At 44.6% G+C, this 22,546-nt stretch overlaps 1 protein-coding gene across 6 annotated transcripts in view; it reads right to left on the minus strand.

Moving 5' to 3' along the window:
• The window catches only part of LAMC2 (laminin subunit gamma 2), a 56,970-nt gene that overhangs the window by 33,446 nt on the left and 978 nt on the right, over positions 1-22,546 (minus strand). The window contains exons 2-5 of one of the 6 annotated variants that reach the window (XM_016145581.2): positions 20,583-20,769; positions 17,080-19,518; positions 16,726-16,945; positions 969-1,157 (exon numbers count right to left, since the gene is read on the minus strand). In XM_016145581.2, the coding sequence (XP_016001067.2) occupies positions 969-1,157; positions 16,726-16,804 (268 nt within the window). In that variant the 5' untranslated portion in view covers positions 16,805-16,945; positions 17,080-19,518; positions 20,583-20,769. Of the gene's footprint in view, positions 1-968; positions 1,158-16,725; positions 16,964-17,079; positions 19,664-20,582; positions 22,208-22,546 lie in introns of those variants that run through there. The other 5 variants (XM_016145580.2, XM_016145582.2, XM_036234528.1 and 2 more) reach the window with 5 other exon arrangements.

Genomic DNA, 22,546 nt, shown 5'->3' on the forward strand with positions numbered 1-22,546 from the left:
GGTCTTTATTGCCACAGGGTCACCCCAGTTTTCTATAAGGGTCCCCAACACATTCTACCAGCAACTCACAGCTGGACCAAAATCTGCCTGTTTTTAGATTATTTCAGGTGCTGCTATGTGTTGATTCTAGGGACCTACACTGAGCAATTACCACGTGCCAGTCAGGCTACACACCCTTTAGGCATGTTAATATTTATCATAGTATGCTATAAAACACTTTCTAGCAAAGAGAAGAAACAGATATTGCCAAGATAATAGACAAATAGGGTAGTTTTAAAAAAAAAACTCAACTTATTTAACAGAACTGCCTGTCTCTCCCTCGTTATTTTTACTAACTTGTCTTTACTGTCTGCCCACAATGAATATAGCACTGTGTGTGTGTGTGTGTGTGTGTGTGCGCGCGCGCGCGCGCCCCAAAACTACAGTTTTGCGAATATAGCACGGGGTGATACATTTAAAACAAACAAACAAACAAGAGCCCACCTATGAACCAGCCACCCTGTTAGGTCCTTCTTATTTGTGAATTCTATTTTTTCTTGTTAACAAGCCTGGGAAAGACTTTAATCTGCCTAGTTATTTGTCCGTGTCTTCTATTAGTACCTACCACTCAATATTGGTAGCACTTAGCATAGCACCAGAAACAGCTCTTTCTAATCCCTTATTTTTTGAGAGATTGGTCAAAGGGATGGCTGTGGATATGAGGAACTACCACTGGAAGACTACAAGGGTCCTTTGTCCCTGGGTCAAATACTGCCATCTGCCAGGAAAAGTAATCTTGTCCCTCTTGGTACTAGAATTCAACCCAACATGCCCTCAGGAACTCAGACTTTAGAAAAACACGTTTCTTTCCAGACTGAAATTGGTAAAACAAAACAAAACAAACAAATAAACAAAAAACCCTCTCTCTCGGGCTGCTTGCTTCTCCCGCTCTCCCCTCCTCCCCACCTCCTTTGCCATTTTCCATCTACCTTTGGAGTTACAATTGCAGGGCAAACAGCGGTCTCTCTCTCTGTGTCGGTAAAATCCTTCTCTGCACCTCTCGCAGTGAATGCCCTCGGTGTTGTCACTGCAGTTGAGGCAACGGAATCCATTTCCCGTCTGCCTGTGAAGTTCATGATCGAAGATGCATTGCCGGGACTTCCCATTGCAATCGCAGACTGGGGGTCAGGAAAAAAGAGACATGGTTAGCAAGACGCACAGAGACAATGCTCCCAGGTGTTTTATTATTAATATCAATTACGCATGGGGTAGGGGATACTACATATTAATCCCATCTACTTGATGGAGGTAGGGGGGCGGAATGGGCCGGGCGAGGACTGTGAGACTTCTCTCGCTCCATTTAAATGAAGTCGCAGTGCTACTGGGGTATTGCCTGGGAGAACGTGAGTTCAGGGTTACTCCCCAACTGTCCAATTCCTCATGAGAAACTAAAAATCTTATATTTTATGGGAAAATTCTTGAATTAAATATTTGTAAGGAATTCAGTTTAAAACCTCACAGAAAAAGTCTATGGCTGGAAAAGACCTGAGGACTGCCAACTGCCTAACAGCTGATGATGTCCTCTGTTCAAGACACCAACATCTGTTCCTTCAGCGATGGTCAAGGCTGAGGAGCTCATGTGACTCTCTGGACAGGTATCTCCTCCCCAACTCGCTGTGCCTTGAGTGTCCCTCCCAAAGCCAGGTAGCAAAGACAACCGTAGTCCCATGAAGAATAACCTTTCCCAAGTGTCTAGGAAAGTTTATCCTGTGGATATTCCAGAGAGACTCATGGAGTGACCTACACAGCCAATGAGGTAATACACAGAAATACTGAGCATAGTACCACGCACACAGCAGACACTCAAGAAATGTTTCAGTCACCGTTGAGAAGAGAAAGGTGATGAGCCTTGAGGTTAAAAGACTTGGATGAAATATCAGTTCTGCTATGTTCCTGGCAGATCGCTTGAACTCTCTGCATCCTGGCTCTTCTCTTATAAATGAACATGGCGTTTTATGCCTGCCTGGGTTGGTGAGAGGTTTCCACCGAGAAAAGACTATCGAAGTCCTTCATCTATGCTATTTTATTTCTCACTCATGTGGGACAGTTATTGCCTTGGATGAGAAAAATGCAGCTCTGAAAGGTTAAGTAACTTGACCCAGTGGAGAGCTGGGATTTGAACTTCGTCTGATGCCAAACCCACTTTCTTACCACTAGGCACGCTGTCACCAATGGCCATACACCCGCAACGAGCCTGTTTCTGGAAGCGCCTGGGGCCATGGCTCACCCAGAGTACTGATAAAAACGGCAAATGTGCCAACACGTACTGAGCAGCTGCCCTTTGCAAGCCGTGTCAGGCTCTGCAGGCACAAAGGTGACTAAGTAAATTCTACGAGCTTTTTAAGTGACTTCCTTACAGCTCCTAAAACTCTCTCTTGCTTCTCCGGATGCCATCTAATCAAGAGAAAGTCCACTAGCATCCATCTGGAGCCCATTCTATTCATAAGACTTTACATACATCGGTTCACACTAACACTTTAACATGGGTTTTGTTTTGCCCATTTAACAGGAGAAGAAACAAATGCTTAGAAGGAGTTGGCATCTTACCTAACATCACAGAGCTAAAGGGCAAAGGTAATTTGCTCCCAGGTCTCTCCAGACACAAAGCCCTCCCCTTTGCATTTTCTCCTGCATTTCAAGGATCCAGTTTACCACTACACAGACATTCTTTTCTATAAATTCATCCCCTCTTGAATCCTTCCTAATCTAGTACGATTTCCTGTTCCTCCTTAGACAACACTGGTTGTTACAAATTATTTTTATGGAGTTTTAAATCTGCCTCCTCCCTGTAATTTTTACCATGTGTTCTTGTTCTGCTCTGGAAAACACACGCACACACACACACACACACTCTCTCTCTCTCTCACACACACACACACTCTCTCTCTCTCTCTCTCACACACACACACACACACACACACACACACACACACACATCTCCACTCTCCGTTTATTTGTCATCATTTGCTTCAGACACTGTTTTATTAAGGCACTATGTCTACCACGCCTTTGACTATCTGAAGATAGTCACTATAGCATCTTGCTCCTTAGTCTCGTCACCTCCAGGACTTTCAACCATGTCCCATGTCACGATTTCTAGATCCTTCTTGTCTACCCTCCTAGAAACAAACTCTAATTTTTAGTATCTTTCTTTAAATGACCAGAATTTATTGCAGTCCTTCACGTGTGGCTTGAACGGCTCGGCTTACCACCGGACCAGCTATTACAGCCCCATGGACACGGCCTGACATTTCATCACACTCACAGCTTATTAAGTTTGCGCTCAATTCAGACTCCCAGGGCTTTTCACGGAACGGGTGCCAAGGCGAATCTTTCCCGGCGAATGCTTGTGTAACTGATTTTTTGGATCGCGAACAGATGTGCCACACAGCTGTCATGTGCTGTGAAACTTCTACCGAGTACATCATGAGGCACGTACGAGAAGCTACATTCGCCAGCCAGTGACCCTTGTGTGGTTCTGTGAGTCGATGCCCTTTCTGCCCTGGATGCCTTTGGGGAGGATCTCAAAATAATTACAAACTTTCATGGTGCATTTCTTATGCAGAACAAATGTTTTGCGGGTAAAAGTTCACTGCGTAAGGACAACTCATGATATATTTACTTAGAGCCATATTTAAAAAACAGACAGCCTTGTCATTACCTGGTTTTTAACAATCTCCCTTTCTTTCTGTCCATTCTCCTTCAAAGCCCTGTTCTAAAACAACTGTGCTCTTTCTTTAAATTCATAGCCTTCTTTGGAGATGAATTACAGCTCCCGCAAGGGAGGCTGTCAGCAGGCACCCCCACTCTGGAACTTGCCCAACAAGTTACAAACGTATTGCTAATCTCTCCCTCCTCTCTCTCGAGTGGGTTTCTGTTACGGTGCAGGGTTATGCTGGCCGGAGGGAGGTGATCACTGGGCCTGATGTCTGGGGCGTGTATTGGCCTCCTATGTCTGTATTATGGGCCGGTTCCATGAAGATGCTTTCTCCAGCCTTGCCTGTGGGACTTTGCAGTTACCAAGCTGAGCTGAGCTCAACACTTAGCTGTACTGCACTTGGATCAATGTTGAGTCTCCTGAACACTCATAGCCAGAGAAAGAGAAGGGAGAGCTTGTCCTTTCGTCCAGAATGGCCCTTTTTGTCCCTGCTGCATTTGCAGCATGGTCTCTCTCAAATCATCTCCCAAATTTAGACTAACTTTCCTAAAACCAATTATTATTCATTGGCATGACTGCAAAAAAAAAGTCTTCATATTTCGATTCCCAGACTATTCCTACAACTGGGCTTAACGAAATGGCCCTCTCACAGCTTGCGCCTGGTCGCTTTCATTCTGCGACCAGCGTCTTGCCCGGCCACTCCCCTGGGCACACTGGTGGTCGAAGGACATCGCGAGGCCAGGAATAACGCAGCGGGGGGCAGTGGGGACTCTGCCAGGAGGGCCAGGGGGAGAAGCAGAATGCCGCCCCGGGCCGACTGCCGCCGCACAGGAACGAGACCTACTGGAGTCAGCTTTTCCACTTTCTGGGTTTAAAGGTGACAGAAGTCTCGCATCGTGTATGAAATCTACTGATCCCCAAATGCTGGCAGAAAATTTTTCTAAATTTATTTTCGAAACGAAGCTGGGCAAACCTTTGCGCTGGGCTCTGCCCTTTAGGCCGCGGGAAGCACACCTCATGCTTCCAAAGGGAAGACGGAGTCCCGGCCCGTGGCGCACTGTCCGGTCCACAGGAGGCATTTAGCACTTTTTTAATGGGCCAATGAATGAACGTTTTCTTAAACCTCAGGAAACTCCCAGATGTGTTTTGACCATTTAAAGGACTCCACACGTCCCCACACCTGTCTGGATATTCCTTAAAAATACAAATATCGATACTTAGCAATCACACTCTTCCTTGTTCTCTGTGATGGGGATGACCTTCTCCAGAGAAGCCCAGTCTAGAAAATGGCCTTTCTCGGTAACTTACAATATAACGATTTCTTTAGATTAATAAACCTAAATATAAGCCTGTAAAACATTTTAAAACAAGAGAACATTCTAAAAATGTTTTTTTTATTATTATACTTCCCTTCCTTTATGTTTAACCTTGTTTAATTTTATGTCTAGAACTTTTTTTCATTTTTATTTTGCAATCTGTTTGCTATTCTTGCAAATTCTGGGCTAGCATCGAATTTCATAAGTGCGTTCTCTAGTTTCCATCAGGGAGCCTTGACACAAAATCGAGCGATGGAGGTGTAAAGATGGGGGTGTTGGACAGTTCCCTTTTCTCTTCATTCACTCACTCATTCATTCATTTGACAAATATATACTGAACACTTAATTATGTTACTGTGTGCCGAGCCCTGTTCTAGGCACTGGGGATAAAGCAGTAAACAAAACCAATAGATGCCCCAGACCTCATGGGAGTTTTCATGGAAGCTGGAAGGGAAAAAAATAAACAAGTAATACAGAGAGAATATTGGGAGAGGGGCATTTGTTAGGGAGAACTACATAAAGCAGTGAGAGGAACCCGGAAGTCGGGGGGTGGTAAGGCGAGTTGGAAGGGAGAGCTGAAAAGCGCCATGGCGGTTCACTATTTTATTTTTATTTTGATATTCCTCTGCTTGTGACTTTGCCCATTTATCTACTGGGCACCATGTTTTTCTTGTCAGTTATCGTGAATTATTTATATAACAAATGTATCAAACCACGTGCCTGTCCTGTTGTTACAAATTTTCTCTCGGCCCTCCTCAGCTCCCATTCTCTACCTTCTTGATAGATTTTGTTTCTCTGATTCTTACTCCTTTTTCTCCTTCTTCTGTCCTTAGCCAATGAAATGTACAGCTTTTCCATTTATTTAATAAACATCACTTCACACCCAACAGGGAGGCTGCACTGGGTGCTTGGAATATGTGACTTCACGAAGAAACAAGATTTCAAAGAAGGGATTTGCCAGTGTTTTATTATGTCAATAAAATATATATTTACTTAGAATGTACTTATTTAATATACAAATATATATATATATATTTACTTAAAACATATTGGGCGTTGTCAAACCCTATTCACATCATCCACGCTTTCATCCTTTTACCATGGACAGGCATAGATCTGAGACCCGGCCTTAAAACGCCATTGCATCAGAAAATACAGAAAAAAAAAAATCAGACTCGAACACTGAACAGACCTGAAGCCTGACAGGGTCTAGGAATCGAGCGAGGTGAGTTTTTTCTTCCTCTTCACTGAATTCTGTATCACAAGTGCCAGGTCCCATCCATTAGTCTCAGTGACTGTGCATTCGTAGTGTACTCTATCCACACTAGGGACCTCTCTTCAAGGTTTTGTTTTATCCTCTCTCTGCCCCCCCCATTCCAACACCCTCAATAACTGTCTCTGTCACAGCTACAGGAACGAGATGGACCAAGTTTACCTTAAGGCCTCCATAAACATCTCAAAAACTCAGATTTTCACATATTTTTTTCAGCCTTGTAAAGCATGGGTGGCAATTATATCTGGCTACGCTGCATGCTGCTTCTTTGGCACTTATGTATTTATTATAATAACTATAATAGCACATTGTCACTGACCCTCAAGGTGGTTCTTAGAAAATCCGGTGGGGCGGCCAGACTCAGGCGGATCAGCCCACGGCCACCCACACGCACCTGCCCCGCCCCCACCCCACATGCAGACCGGAGGAGCTGGGACCCTCTCTGAACAATGGAGCAAGGTGTGTGGGACCCCTGGGGCTCACCTCGCACTCCCACCCTCACTCACACGATCCCAACAGGTCGAGACAGGAAGCGCGGGAGCAAAGGCCGTTTCCAAGCTGTATCCTTAGGAGAATGGAAGGAAACCGAAAATTTCCTCGGGTTGTACTTGGGGCAAGGCCTTGACATAATCACCCTTGGTGACTGCAGTTCATCAAGACCTCATTTTAAATTTCCCATAGGAAACGTTGCAAGAAATTACGAGAATTTTTAGCCATTTGGCACTGATCCGATCATTTGTGTATCAACGGATCCTCCTTGTGTTGTTCTAAACTTAAAAGCATATGCTGCTTTTCATCAGGGCGATCCAACTGCCATCTTTGTACGATTTATGGAATCACTGTGTTTTCAGTGCTTTAACAGTAATAACAAAATTAAAAACCCAAACCTTTTTCAAGACTCTGACCCTGCAGAGTTGGCCCTGTTGACCTCCGCAAATTTATCTCATGCCTCTTTCTCTCTCTTGTTCACTGGACTCCAAAACGTAGAATTTGGGATGCTCCGAGCATTTCCTTCCCCAGGCCCTTAGGCTTGCTGTTTCCTTTGCCTGGGGCACTACCCACTTTCACCCTCCCTAAACCCATAGGACAACCAGAGTGATCTTTTCAAGAGCATAAATCAGATCCTTTAGGGTCCCTGCTGATAAACTTTCAACAGCTTCTCCCTCTTCCGAATGCCCACAGGATTTCATCCCCACCTCTCTCCTGGCGTTGATTACTTTTTATCCCACGTCAGCACGATTTGTGTACATGTCTTACTTCCTCTATAGCATTTCACACGTTTGTACTCTCATAGTACCTAAGCCAGAGCTTGGGACAAGTGATGGATGGATGGATGGATAAAAAAAAAGAAATAAAAAAAGAGGGAGGGAGGAGGGAGGGGGAGGAAGAGAGAGAGAGAGAGGAGGAAAGAAAAGAGCGGAGAGATAGAGAGAGAGGAAGGGGGGATGGATCAAATGTAGGGGAGGGAAGGGAGTGAGGGAGGGTGAGGAAGTTCTTCAGGGACTTCTGGAAGTCCTGCTCAGGAATCCTCCTTCCTGCCTGACTTCCTTCCTTCACGGAAGGAGGAGAAGGAAAAGAAACAGGCAGAAAGGCAGAAGCCAAGAGGATACCTAATGGTATGACATTTTGGCATCCAAGGGAAGAGAGTTTCTCGAAAGGAAGGAGAGAAAAAGATTCAATGTCTCAGAAAGGGAATGAGGGGCACAAAATTCTAGAAAAGAGACACAGAGCAAACACCTTCCCTCTAAAGAAAGAAGGAAATGGAGTGTCGTCTCTAAATGATTTATGTTTGGATTCATTCACAGGGGATTACAGGTAACTTATTTCCTAAACTTGCTGCTGTTTAGTCGAATCAGTATTAATGCACTAAGTAGCTGAAATGGAAGCGAGAGCAGCAAAGCTCTACGTAACAGCAGCCAGCACTCACCCTGTCAGGTTCAAACATGATGCTCAAATTCCTAGCCCCTGAGATAGTCCCACACAGCAGCCAAGTACACTACCTGTCAAGCTGCCTGATCTCTGCGAACTGATCTCACACTCTCCAGCCTGCCCCCTCACCCGGCCCCTCCTCCCACGCAGCCCCAGGCTGGCTGCCCTTCGAGATGGCAGGCAGGACATCTCCACAGCTCCCGGCTCACAGACCACAGGTGGGCAGGCAGTCCTGGCACAGAAACAGGGTGCGGGCGGCACCCTGAAGTCTCCAGACACTCCCTCTAACTCAGAGGGCCACGTTCCTCTTAAAATTCTTCCTGTTCCCTTCTCACCATGGTGTTTTGGTTGAAATATAAACTTTTTTCCCCACTGAATGCCATATTTATAGACAATGAAAACTTTGTGTATTGTACTGATAAAATTTTTTATTGGGTCCCTGGGCTCCTGGGAGACTTCTGTATGTTTTTGTTTGGCTTTTTTTAGAGTCAGAATATTCTCTCTCTCTCTCTCTCAATCTCTCTCTCTCTCTCTCTCTCTCTCTAGAACTAACTAACTCTCTCTCGCTCGTCTCTCCATTCTCGGCCATGGATATGGGCGCGCGATCGCTCTCGTTAGCTCCCGCGAGAGCGCTTAACTGCGCCCCTACGCCCGCACCTCTGTCGCCTCCTCTCGATCTCGATAGAACGTAACTCTCTGTCTCTCTCTCTCTGTCTCTCTGTCTCTCTCTCATTCTCTCATTCTCATATATTCTCTCTCTCTCTCTCTCTTTCTCTCTCTCTCTCTCTCTCTCTCTCTCTCTCTCTCTCTCTCTCTCTCTCTCTCCCTCTCTCTCTCTCTCTCTCCTCTCTCTCTCTCTCGTGCGAGCACAGGGCGTCAGTAACCATGATCGCTGCTGACACGCCGAGGTTCTTCCCTGGGCTAGACTTCGTTCTCACCTTTAGACTCTCATGTCCAACCAACCACTTCACATTTCCAACTCAAAAACTCTCGATACAAAACACGTTTAAAGCCAAGCTCGTGACCGCCATCCCTTCAAAGCAGGAAGCCGGAAGCCATCCTTACATGTTCCTCTCCACCTTTCTCATCTGCCCAGAGTCTGCCCAGAGTCTACTCAGCACATTTTATCGATATGACCCATTAAATAGCTCAAGTCCACCCAAGCTCACCTCCGCTGTGGCCACTCTAGACCAAACCCCAATTACCTTTTGCCTGCGGTTTCTCCCTAACTGAATCTCCTGCAACTTCTCTTGCCTCCCTCCACTGGGCAGTCACAAAACCTTTTCAAAATACACACTTTACCAATGACCTCTTTGCTTGAAACGTTATCCTTTACTTCTAGGATAAAAAACAGAATTCCTTAGCATTGCCTGCAAACACTTTCATGGTCTTACCTACTTTTCCAGCCTCATTTCACATACCAGTCCCCACTGGGAGATCTTTCTCTCTCTCCCATTCGTTTTCACTTATATATTTTTTTGTCTTTACTGCCTCTGCTTCTTTAAATTCTTGTTTTGTAAAAGAAAAGCATCATGATGGGAAGAGGTTAAGTAGGGGCTAACAATCCCAACCACCTTCCTCCAATTCGTTTGTTCCAAGAAGTTACGCTAAAAATATTAAATCTTAATTTATCTTATTGGATATCATTCCCTTTCGTTGAGTCAAAGAACTGGCCTCATGTACACTGACAAACTCTTACACTCAAAGATAGTAACTTTCACCTCTGAAAATGGCGAATAAAATCAAAGTTGAGCATAGTATACTCACTTGAAAAATAACTGGCAAGTGTTTATTTTCGGAACAAAAGCAATTATTGAAAGTGTCCTTTAAATAGCAATCTATCCTAATGTATTTTAAATCCTTTTTACGAATTCTCCAATTGCACATTAGTCATGAAGTCTAAGGGAACTCTATCAGCTTGGTATCAAAGGCCCAGGAAGTGATCATCCCACTTGCCAGAATGAAAGTCTCCATACTGGAGTGGAAATTCGTAAGTTATATACATGTCTGATCACCATATTGTACACCTGAAATTAATATAAGATTGCATGTCAACTTGAATTGAAAAATTTTTTAAGTAAATGAATTAAAATTTTAAAAAATCAAAAAGTCTCCAAATCTGAGATACTCAAGATGACGAGTATTTTTATTATATTATATATTTATGTGTGATGATGATGTTTTTAAGTATTTTTTAGTGTTAGAACCTCCCACGTGAGGTTTTCCTAAGGTTTAATGTGCTCCTCAGCTTGGGCGAATACTTTAACACAAAAATCGGAACGTTTCATCATTGAAACGGATCTTGAATTTTACGGTTTAATGTGTAAATGTCTGCTTCCAGCTTTATCTTTTTAAGGTAAATCGCAACATGGTTTCCAACTGGAATCAAGAAAACCGAAATGGCACTTCCCTCGCTGAGTCTTTTAACCGAATCTGGTTTTCTCGCCCCCACTTTTCAAAGCTGCCTCTTCAGCTGACGCAGCCACAACTGCCTGATGCGTTTGTTTCCCAGGACATGGAAGTGCCCGTCGGTCCGCAGCGCGAAGTGCTCTGAACAGAGGGTCCGCGTTCTCATCCCACCGAGCACTCCGAATGATAAAACACGGGCAAGTCTTTTCAACTCTAAATAGTCTAAAGCTATCTAGAGTCAATGCCAACTCAGATCGCCACATTTTCCTTTTGAGAGGGTACGGCTTAAAAGGAGTCACTGGAAAAGGCACATGTGGACTGCAGGTAACTCGGCCTAGTGAGGACGACACCAGGAGACCACACCTGGCCACGTCTCCCCTAACTCCCCACCAGGGCCCAGGCAGCTAGTGGGGAGAGGGAAAGAATGTCCCAATGAACAGGGAGGTGGGGGACACCAATTTATGTCTACCTAGCAAAAGAGTCGAGGGCAAAGGAGGAGGCTGAGGGCTCAGTGTGAGTGAGTTCAAAGGGGAAACGAGAGATTAAGATGAAAGAGATACAGAAGAGCCTCCCCCTCTCTGACACCTGGCACCCTGAAGGGCTCAGCTCTGAGAGAGCTGTGCCAGCTGCAGCATTAGGACTCGGCAGTGTTCGTGGTGAGGACTCTATAGGAAAGTATCCGTCCACCCACACGTAGCCCCACACCCTTCTGGCTGCAGTAAAGCAATTTCTATTTTCCATGAGATCATCGCTAAAGGAAAACATTCCAGTACAGAAAGCACATTTGACTGTTACCCAAAGAGCATGGAGCATTTCCTGCAAGGCCCAGCAAAAGCTGTCTGTCATACGCCCCTTTAAGCAGCAGCTGAAATAAGGAAGATGAGAGGGTCCATCTCGCCACCTCTCCTCTGACACAGCTCAGGGGGAGGACTCAAGCCCTTATACTGATCAGCGCTGAGGAAGAACCATTCTTTTCATCTTTCATAATTGCGAAGTAAGGAAGCATAGGTCTGTTGGGCAGGCGCATACACAGACATACAGTCACCCAGAGACACAGAAAAGACTTAGCTTTTGGCTTTGGATATGATTCAAATATTACGTCATGTACCCGGGGCTTATGTTAGAACACAGCCCAGTGAGGATTTAGTAACTGACTAGGCCTAAGTTGTGACTAAATCAGAGTCTTCTAGAATCTATGAGGCTCCTGTTTCTACACTGGTCCAGAAGGGATGTTTCAAGTCTTGAACTTGCAGATTTTTCTGGGGGAAAAAAAAAGTCAATACAGTTGAGCCACTAAGAACTTTAATGGGAAAAATATTGCCAGGATTGACATATTAATTTCACACTTCTGACCTTCCCATAAACACAAATCCAAGCTCTTCCTCAGTTTCTTGGATCAGCAGAGCTAACTCAGTGGCTGGCTACCCCCAGCTCAGGGCACCCAGAATTTAAGCCTACACCGAAACTTCCAGCTTATAGACCAACCCAGCTCTATACTCCTGTTTCTTGTACACACTTGAATAAAAGGTAAAGGTTTTTATTCCCTCCCCCCTTTTTTTCCTCTCAGGAAAAACAAAGGACACATTTAAGTCTTTTCAAAATTCTCTCAGATCATATGGTACTCTCTCAAATACTTTATTTAAAAAATAAAGTATTGTTTGGGGAAGACACGATAATTTGAAATGACCTCAATCAATGTTTTGGAGATTTATCAGTAAGAAAGAGGCCAAGGTATTAACCACAATTCTCATAATTTTTCATTATCTTACAATTGTCATAAATTGTATAAATAAGTGTTTCAAGATTAGTATGTTGTGAAGATCACAATGTGTGCTTAAGGACGATTTTTAAACGTTTTAAAAATGGTATACTTTCCAGGGACAGCGTCAAAAGCAGACTCAAATAGGGCTGTACCTCAAACTACCTAGTCTGAAGTGAAAAAGAAACTGTATCAAAGTGGCTTCAGGAATGCTAAAGATGAATGGAAAGAATCTGAATATAAATACTTCATGAAATGTGAATGAACTAGCCAGTACTTCTAAGCTATTATTTTATAAAATGTGACTTTAAATATGTTTGTGTAAATTTACTAAGTTACATATAAAGAGACATGTGACCACTGCATTGATATTGCTAAATGTTTTCATAACCTAGTTGGCAAAAATCCTTTCCTTTATTTTTTTGGGGTGGCAGTGGTCCAGAGGGTGCAGACCTTCCCACTGAGAAGTGAGAGACCATCTCATGTGGGGGTCATCTTATATTTGCTCATAGTCTAGAGCGTAACAGCTTTGCTGAATCTGCGATGAGGTCTGGCGGTTTAAAAAAGAAGAGATGATATGAAATCGAATCTTAAAATTCCAATCTGCTTCGGGTTCCCTGTCAGGAATTGCATTTGTTTCATTGGGTAAAACTTAGGGTTCATTTCGACCTGAGCAGAAGGGCTTCTCATCACCTTTTCTGAGCTAATTCAAGGAGCCTTCAAAAATTTCACCACTAAAAACCCATGAGGCAATATACCGACATTCAGTACTGGCAGGACAGTTATATAACAGTAATACTGAACACATAGTGATTGCTTATCAAGCACTGTACAAAGTGCTTTACATGTAATAATTGCCACTATTTATTATTGTCATCTTTGAGGAAACTGAATAATGGGTGCAGGAACTTGCCAAACCCCCGCGCTGGTAAGGGATGGAGCTGGGATTTGAACCTAGGTAGTCTTACCTCAGAGTCTGCGCTCTTATGCGTGAGGCTATACCACTTTCACCATTTAAATGGCAGAATGTATGTGCGAGTAGAAACCTGTCCAGGGGCTCTCTCCACTGTCCATAGCACCTCCTTTCCGGTACCAGGCCACAGGAGAAACCAAATTAATGATCCGTAATGATCTGGGATTCTGGGCTCACCATTCCAGAATAATTGCTTCAAATCTTACCTGATGGCTGACTCCAACAGCAAAGTCATTTTAGTCCTCATCTTTGTATATTCACATTTGTATATGTGAGTACTGTTTATTATCGCTACATTGTTGAAACTCTTGGTAACTCTTGGGCTAAGAAAACACTCTTAATTCTCCTCTGTCCTCAATGCTCCTTCCTCCTTCATCGTTCTTCCTTCTCCTTGCCAAGAGTCGAGGCTTCTTTCACCTCCATGTCCATGTAGTCTCATCTATTGCCAAGGCTTTGTTTTCCATCTCTGGGCTCCCAACTTCATAATTCGAACTTTTCTTCTCAACTTCAAAATCAGCGTTCCAGCTGTTCACTGGGACTATAAGACGTTGCCACTCTCATCTCAAATGCAACAGGTCCCCACAGGAACCCACTCCCTCCTCTTCACTGCTCCAGTGTGTTCCCAGATCTGATCCTTCTTTTATCATCCTCGTCAACTTTAGTGGCATCATTGGCTAACTGTTCATACAGACCTGAAGCCTTGGACCCATCTTGGCCTCTTCTTTATTTCTCGTGATTTTCCCTTACTTATATTCCACACACACACACACACACACACACACACACACACACACACACACACTGGATCACCAGATTCTTTTGATTTTACCTTCTAAATATCTCTGTAACCAGTTCCTCTTTATTATTTCTACCACCACAATGGAAGCCTTCACCATTTCTCGCTTAGATTATTGCAATGGCTGCTTATTGGCCTCTCCTAGATCAGCTGCACCCTCTATGCCTTTGAGTGAGTGACCTTTCTAAAACATGAATCTGATCATGCCCACCCTTGCTTATAAACTATCTGCAACTCTTCTTTGCCTACAGGGCACTATCTATCCTAACAGCCTGGCTTGCAAAGCTCTTCACGACCAGATTCTTGGCTACATTTCTAGTCTCATTGCTATTTCCTTTTAGCACCTTCTCCAGTCAAACCTCCTCATGTGAACTAGGATCCAGACCATTGGAACTACGTGCCACATCCTCTCACACCAACCAGGCTCCTGAAGGGGAGTCTTTATCTCCCTTACTGATCTCTGGGCATCTGAGTTCACTAAACCTGTACAGTTGGCTTCAGACCTTGTAAAGAAATGTGATCCTAGGCATCTTAAGGCACTTTACAATAACCTCCCGTCCTTTCACTATCTCTACAAGGCTGCACAGTCTTACTGCTTCTACGTGGCAGGTGAAGAAGTTGACTCCAAGCGGCTGAGGAGCTTGAAAGCTCACTCATAAAGAACTAGTGAGTGAATGAGGCACAACCTGAAGCCAGTTAAGCTAACTCTAACACCTGTGCTCTAACTGAAGCCAACCCTGAAAGTCTCGCTGATTACATCTACCACCATAATTTTGCCTGTAGGAGGACAACCAAGAAGCAATGTCATTGCTTTGGATTCTCACAGGTGCAGCTCACAAGACACGGATGTGTCTCACCTTGGTAGGTGGCAAGTGCCATACTTTCAGTCCGACATCCACTGCATTCCAGCATCCCATGAATTGGAAAGCGCGTGTGCTCTACCCCGATGCTGACTTTTTCACACTTTAATCGAACCTCAAAATGAAGCCCTCTGGGGAGGGAGACTAATATGTTAAGTAGTCCGCCCCCAAGGAAAGGGAACATCTGGAAAAGAACTGACTTTATGTTCTAGACAGAATGCTCAGAGCCGAGCCATCCTTGAGCAGTAAGAGTCTAAGCTCTGTCCTTCTGAGTCTGATTTTATCAAACAATTGATAATATCCTCCATATTAACTTCTGTTATCTAATGCTAATACACACATATATACTCAAGTATAACTGAGAGCAAAATTGCTTCAATATATAATTACCCATTATGTAAAACATATGCACCTTGTCTCCTTAATATTTCTGTAATGTGGTCCCAAAAGTTCCAGCCTAAGAACCCCTGAATCAAGTTCAAGTTCTATCTCTGCCAATAGTTGCCTGTGTGGCTTTGAGCAAATTCATTTCCTTTTTTTTTTCTTCATTTTTTTAAGCCAAGGGATTGTAGCAGTTGGTCTATGAGCCATCCTTTTGAATTCTAATATTCAGAGACTATCCTTCCTCATAGGACATACTTCACTAGGTTAAGACTATTTATCCTAACTCTAAAGGAACCTAACCTACATGATCATTTTTTTTTTTTTAATGGCAGTCACAATGAAGGGCTGGAACTTAATTCCAAAACTATTTTAGGAAAAAAAAAAAAAAGGACTGTATCAGTGCATTCAAACACACGCTAAAATATTCATGCCATTCAAATATAACTCAGGCCAGCATCGCCCGGACTGCACAGTAATAAAGGGCACACCTAAATGAGCCCAGGCACACACGGACACCGTCCCATGTTTACATCTTGCGCACGTGTGAAAACGGCTCTTGAACCTATTGAAACGATTCTTTTAAGTGCCATCAGGTGCGGGAAACAATACAAACATGAAGTTTCTGGGTAATCACACAGGCGAGTATCACCACTAAGACTAAGTGACAAGGAAAGCCCGGTCAGGTGTTGTCCCAGCTGACACACGCATACAGCCGGCAGTTGCTAGGCTCTCAAAGTTTTGTTTACACCAGAGGAACTTCTCACGCCACGACAGCCACTGGGTGCCCCAGATAAGATCAAGTGATCTACGCACACGCGCCCAATAAATGTCTGTCGAATGACGATTACGTGAAAACACTACAGAAAGTAACGTTATGTGAAAGTAAAGCGTTGCTATGACTCGCTTTCTACCCCAAAGACGAAAGAGGAATTCCAGAAGGATTTTTGAAGAGGTTCATTCTGGATCTCTGTCGCATTCACGGTCACAGAAAACACCCCCGCCAAAATCCCATCAATAAAAACACAGAATGGGAAAAGCATTTATACACCCACATATTACTGATCGCACACGGGCCCCTTGATTGAAAAAGCAATCAAGGAACATTGTTAAGGTAAGGTTCGGCACACCTGTTGGCTTCACGTTTTAAATCAGACAGTTTTATATAGTAATATTAGCCTTATTGGAACCCCGGCTCCGGAAAAGCCCCAGGCTGGGGAGGAGGAGGGTGCGCTAAGGAGGTTCTGGACAAGGTGGGCATCCTCGGAGGTGCCTTCGGCCAGCGCGGTGTGCACAGAAAGGCCAGGTCGCAGCTCCTGGAAGCAGACTCACCTTCCCTGCCGGAGGTGGCCTGGGCGGCAGGCAGGAGCAGCGAGAAGCCGAGGCAGCAGCTCAGCCAGAGCGCGGGCATGGCCGGGCCGGCGGCGCTCCGTCCGCCGCTGGAGGGGTCGCTGCCTGGCGCCTGGAGCCCGGCGGATCTCGCTGCGCGCTCCGCTGTGCCTTCGTTTTCCTTGATCAGGTGGTTTTATCGACTCTTCCACCTGACTCAGTCCTGACAGGAAGAGAGCCTGTTTCAGGGTGTGACTCACCTGTGAATAAGGAGGACCCAGCCCTCGGGAGGCAGACAAACAGCACACGCCGCTGTAAAAGCGCTCACCCCAGCCCCGGCTCCCCCCTCGTGCACACCTGGCCCGGCCGAGGGTGTGGTGCAGAGGCTGCGGCCCAGGGAGCCTTCTGGAGGAATGTGCTAGAACCGCCACCCCGCCTCCCCCAGCCCTCTCTCTCTCCCGGGGTGGTCCAGGGCAGAATTCACAGAGTCACAGAGGTAGCTAGCAGCCCGCCCCTGCTCAAACTGGGAGGCCCGGTGGGAAGTGCGCAAACTCAGAAGTAAGTTGGCAGCCCTGACCAGCCCTGGTTTAGAAGAAAGACATCGAGGAAAACAGGCTGTTCTGAGAGTGCACAGGGCCTGGTTCTTTCTCAGGCCTCTCTGGTTAGCAGCCCTGCCCCCAGCCCACCCACTCTGCTGGCACCTAATCCCTTCCCTCATCATCGCCAGGCTGGGCCAAGGGCTCCTCTCCTGAGTCCCCATAATTTCCTTCTCCCATCTCCTGACAACTCTAAGTCCCGGCACCTCACCCTGAAGGCAGGAGAGAGCACTCTCCACCCCTAACTAACGACTGGTACAGGATCTGGCTCACAGTCCCTGCAAAACAAATGTTCTGTTAAACTGAGTACGAAAGTGGGTCCGCATTTCCATTCCCTTTCCATCTCACAGCGTATTTCTCCTGCCATCCTCTGCGGGCCCCTTAGAAAATTTTTGCTGAGACCGGCTGTTGAATATTATTCATGTCCACTGTGCTCGGTGAAGTGAGTGACAGCTAGAAAGCTACGAATCTTGGTGTATCCTGCATTGTTCCTTTCCCTAAGGAGGCTGGTGGCAATAATTCAGAGAGGTGGCAGTCAAGAAGGCTTTGTGGTTCCTCCTAGAGATTTAAAAATTAATAGCGGTTTATAGGTATACAGTATGTACAACACAGTGTCTAAAACAACTAGCCCTGTTTTTCATCATCAAAGACTGCAAAGGCCCCCAATAAATTGTCGTTCACCGACTAAATAAATGATCTGTGGATAGTTCTATAGGTGAGAGCAATGTAAGGCAACGAACAATACAGGGCAGTACGTGATTAAGTGTCAAAAGGTGCAAGGATTTCAGTTTATGCATGTAATTAAGACCCGCGTGAGCTGACAGAGCGAGCTTGGCGTGGCTTTGTACAGAATACAGAGCCGGAACCAGGTGTCCAGGAATAACTGGGCTCCAAACACAGCACCGAAGAACCACAGGGGCCAGGTAGGCTTCTGCGAACTGGCTACTGAAAATCTCCAGTAACAGAAATTGAGGACTAGAAAGAAAACTTTATAATTTTCTCATCCCAAGCTCGGTCCTCTTCTACTTTGTCCAGGATTCAAACAAATCACGTAAAGATTCTTCTCTCTCAAAACTCACGGTGCCCAATTACCGCTAAAGTTTGCAGAGACCAGCTATTTAGAATTTCCCCCTCTAACGGCTGGTGTATTGCAGAGGCTGAACTCACATCCCTGAGCTGCCTGTACCTTGTACTTCCCACCCATCGATGCTGTGCAAAAACTCACAGTCCTGAAGGATCAAGGAACAGAGCCCTGCAAAAATAAGCCTGGAAGGTACGTTTTATTTTAGTACAGATTACTATAGTTTATTAAATCTCAAAGGATGGAACAGGTATTTTCACCTACCATCATTTTTCGGAGAGTGATAAGAATAGCTAACACATATATAGTACCTACTGTTCATCAGCACTGTCGTTAATCCTTTACACATAATAGCCTTTCATTCTTTGAAATAACTATGAAATAGGTATACTATTAATATCCCCATTTTTCAGATGAGAAAACGGAACCACGGCAAGATCAAGTAACATGCTCCAATTCACACTGCTAGTGAGTGGCAAAGCCAAGATTCAGAATCAGGCAATCTAGTTCCAGAGTCCATAAACTCTTTGCTAGATCAGATTCAAAAGCCCCATACAAAAAGGCAAATTCACAATACTGAGTGAGTTCAATACATAGTCAGTGGTTATTTATCAACATCCGTTGCACCCCAACTAGATTGTGGACTATGGGCCCACATCAACGAAGCCAAGGCACAATGGACTCTGAACACAGATTTCTGGCTTTCCTCGCATGTCAGCTCTGAAAGGACCCCACCGGTCGCCTGGACCTGGGCCAGAAAGTGGGCAGCAGGCCCCCGAGCACCAGGGCAACCAGCGGCCTCTTTTATGTGAGCAATGCACCCCAATGGTTCTCGGTTCCACCTCTTCCCATTGCCTTATCCTGGGCCTCTTCATCCACATAAACGACCTCTCCGGCTCAGGCTTGCAGCCTCTGCTCTGGCTTAACCTCCCGCCTTGCTCAGGGACAATATCAGCCCCCTCTGCCAATTTGAGAATTTTTCTCTAGCTCGTTGCTGGGGTTAGGAGTATCCTAGTGGTGAAACTCCAAGGCTCTGGAGCCGATCGCCAGGGCCAGATCCTGACTTCACCTCTCATCAAGGCAGGCCACTTAGTTTTTTCTGAGCCTTGGTTTCTTTACCTGTAAAATGGGGGTAATGATAGGACACTTAGCTGGTAAGGTTGTTGGGAAAATTAAATGAGACCTATCTGGTACTCAGAGCAGCACCAGGTATATAATATGCACTATACAAGTAAATAACAATAATAATAATTAATAATAATAACAGTGTTAATCATAGCAATAACAACTAAGCACCATCAGTGTTTCCTTGTTATAATTACTAACAAATATATGAGAAAGAAATTTTTATTTGCTTTAAATTTTCTACTAACTGGTTACTATGATTTTAAAATAAGTTTAAAATCATAATTTTAAACTTCTATGAAACTCTTGGTCTAATCCAAGTTCAAATCCAGATTATCAATGTTTATTTGGAAGTTGTTAATTAATTTGTATTTTTGCTGCATATCTGGAAATTTCCTTCATGTTTAAATTTGCCTGCCAAATGGTTCAAGATTTGTGCCTTTAGAACTTCATTTTTAATAAGGTGGGGTAGGACCTTATATTTCAGGGAAAGTGTAAAATAAGATGGATTTAAATATATTGTTACGATCAATTGAAATTAATACATGATTTTCAAAAAGGCAACAAAAAACTATTTGCCTTTCCATACGATCCCAATAAATCTGTTTTCAAACCAACAAAAATCGACTCGATATACACATAGAAATGGTTAAGATGGTAAATTTTATGTTATATGTATTTTAACACAATAAAAATGTGACAAAAATCAACTTGATGCTACTACTTAGCAATAAAAGGGAATGAACTACTTATCGTTCTCAAGTGAAAGAAGCCAGACACAAAAAAACAGATTCTGTATGATTCCATTTATCTGAAATTCTAGAAAAGGCGAAACTACAAGGAAAATGAGAAAATCAGCGGTTCCCAGAGGTAGGGGGCTGACTGCAATGGGGATGAGGACAATTTGGGAGGATGACTGAAATATTCTGAAATGACAGTGGTCAAAACTAATCACATTATACACTTAAAATAGGTACATTTGATTGTATATAAATTACGTTTCAATAAAACCGATATAAAAAATAAAAGAAAAATCTACTTGATAAGTAAGCTGATACCTTAACTCAAATGTGCAAACTCGAACTCAGGACTGGAAACAAACCCAGCGTCTGCAGACATTGTGATGAAGCCACAGCACAGGTGAGTCCAGCCCTGACATCCCGCTGGTTCTGACGAGCTCTGAGGACCATCAGGCGAAAAGACCACCCGAGAATTGCGAGGGGGACCCCTCTTCTGGAAACCTGTCTGTTTTGACAGTTTATGAAAGGTAAGAGATGCTTTTCTGAAATGCCTGCCTAGGGGCACACGTTTCAAACTCGTCTTGGACTTTCGTTCTAGGAAGTCAGCACTTGGATTTTCCTCTTCTCTTCCTCAACGTGGTCACATCCATCTGGAGTGTAACTCCTGCTATCAGTGGGGGTGACCGTCTCTGCAGTCATGCAGTTCCAGAGACTGAGAGGTACTGGGGTGTGGCCGGAAGGCCAAAGCCCTGGAAGTCCCCTTTGTCCATTGTTTCATTTACAGCCAGCTCAGTCATCACCCAGGGACTTTTCTTTTTACGATGCCGTGTAAATCACTTCATAGAACTGGCACCTCTGCACCCCAGCCTCTCACAGAGAATTGCGAGTGACATGTTGAATTTTGCCTTGAGTTCCATCATTACCTTAGTTAACTTTCGGCAGGAATGTCTGGCATGTCACCCGCTTTCAAACTCACTTATGATAAAAACTGAAGCACTGGCTGTTCACATGCCAGCCCCGGACAGGGCCACGGTGTCAACTCTCTGCCCTTTATCAATCCAGATAGTTCTGATTACGTCAGCTTTTGCATAAAGTTTTTAAATGTAAGATAAAGCAATCAGGGCTAAAGATGACTCCTCTCGTCCTTAATTGTAAAAGAAAATGTCCATAAATGGAAATCCAGTGTTTCCTGGATCATCTGGGTAAATTCTCTGAGGTTGGCCAATCTCCAGAAAACAGTGCTCGCGGAAGCAAGCCCCCGCCCCGCGCCGCCCGCCTGGAGTGGCGAGCTCCCATTTAATGCAGAAATCTATATGGCGTTCCCACAGCCCGTGCTCAGGGCTGGACCCAAGCTCAAGTTTTGCTTTTTAAAGGGAGAGGATCCTTTTTCTGTGGTTGACTGAGGATCCACCTGGGCCGGGAATTGGTGGGGAAATCAGAGCTGGGCACAAAGAACACTTCTCCTGCATCTTTTTGCTGCGGTTATTACAGACAGAAATATTCAAATATTCAAATCAAGTATTTGTTTACCACCACAACAAGTGGAGAGAAGCAAAGAGGGTACATGCTCAGAAAAAGACAAAAGAGGCAGAAAAAAAAAAAAAAAAACAAGAGAGGATAAACGATTCTCTAAGAGGGACCTTCAGCAGACTCAGGAGCGCGCTGGCTCTTGGGTTCCCTCAGATTGAAAGGCGCTCATCCTGTCTGAGATGGCAATTAGAGAGACTATTTGCTGCCTGTGGTTCCTCAGCCTCTCCAGTGCTTGGACCAGAGATGTTGACATTTGAACCAGAGGCGAAGGAGCTCACCGCAGTGAAAATTCTTCCCTGGGTTTCTATGGTCGGGGTCAGGGAGTGACAAGAAAAGCTGGAAGCGAGCGGTGGCCACGCTTAGACAGAGCCCCCTGGGCCTGCCTTTCAGAAGTCAGAAACCAGTCCAAGAAACAGTGTTTCTAAATGCAGTTTTAATAATTAACGTTATCAAGTCTGGGGAACTCTATAGCATTTAGAGTCTGCCTTTAAGTAGGAAACTCTGGACGCATTTTAAATCTCTAGTAACAATTTCGACCATTAGAGTACTGACAGCGAAGCTGGAATTTCTGCATGTGCCCAGATCAGCGCTTTGCAGTTGGCTCCTCACCATCTGCTTTGACCCTCATTTTGAGGCCACTCAGGCTCCCTCATGAATCCATGCCCACACCTCTCTCTAGCAGTATCATTCAGCTACGATATAAAAACAAATTAAGCCTCTCACTGGATAAACACACTCTTCTCCCACTAACG

The sequence above is a fragment of the Rousettus aegyptiacus genome, unplaced genomic scaffold, assembly GCF_014176215.1.
Source record: "Rousettus aegyptiacus isolate mRouAeg1 unplaced genomic scaffold, mRouAeg1.p scaffold_m13_p_17, whole genome shotgun sequence".
Classification (NCBI taxonomy): Eukaryota; Metazoa; Chordata; class Mammalia; order Chiroptera; family Pteropodidae; genus Rousettus; species Rousettus aegyptiacus.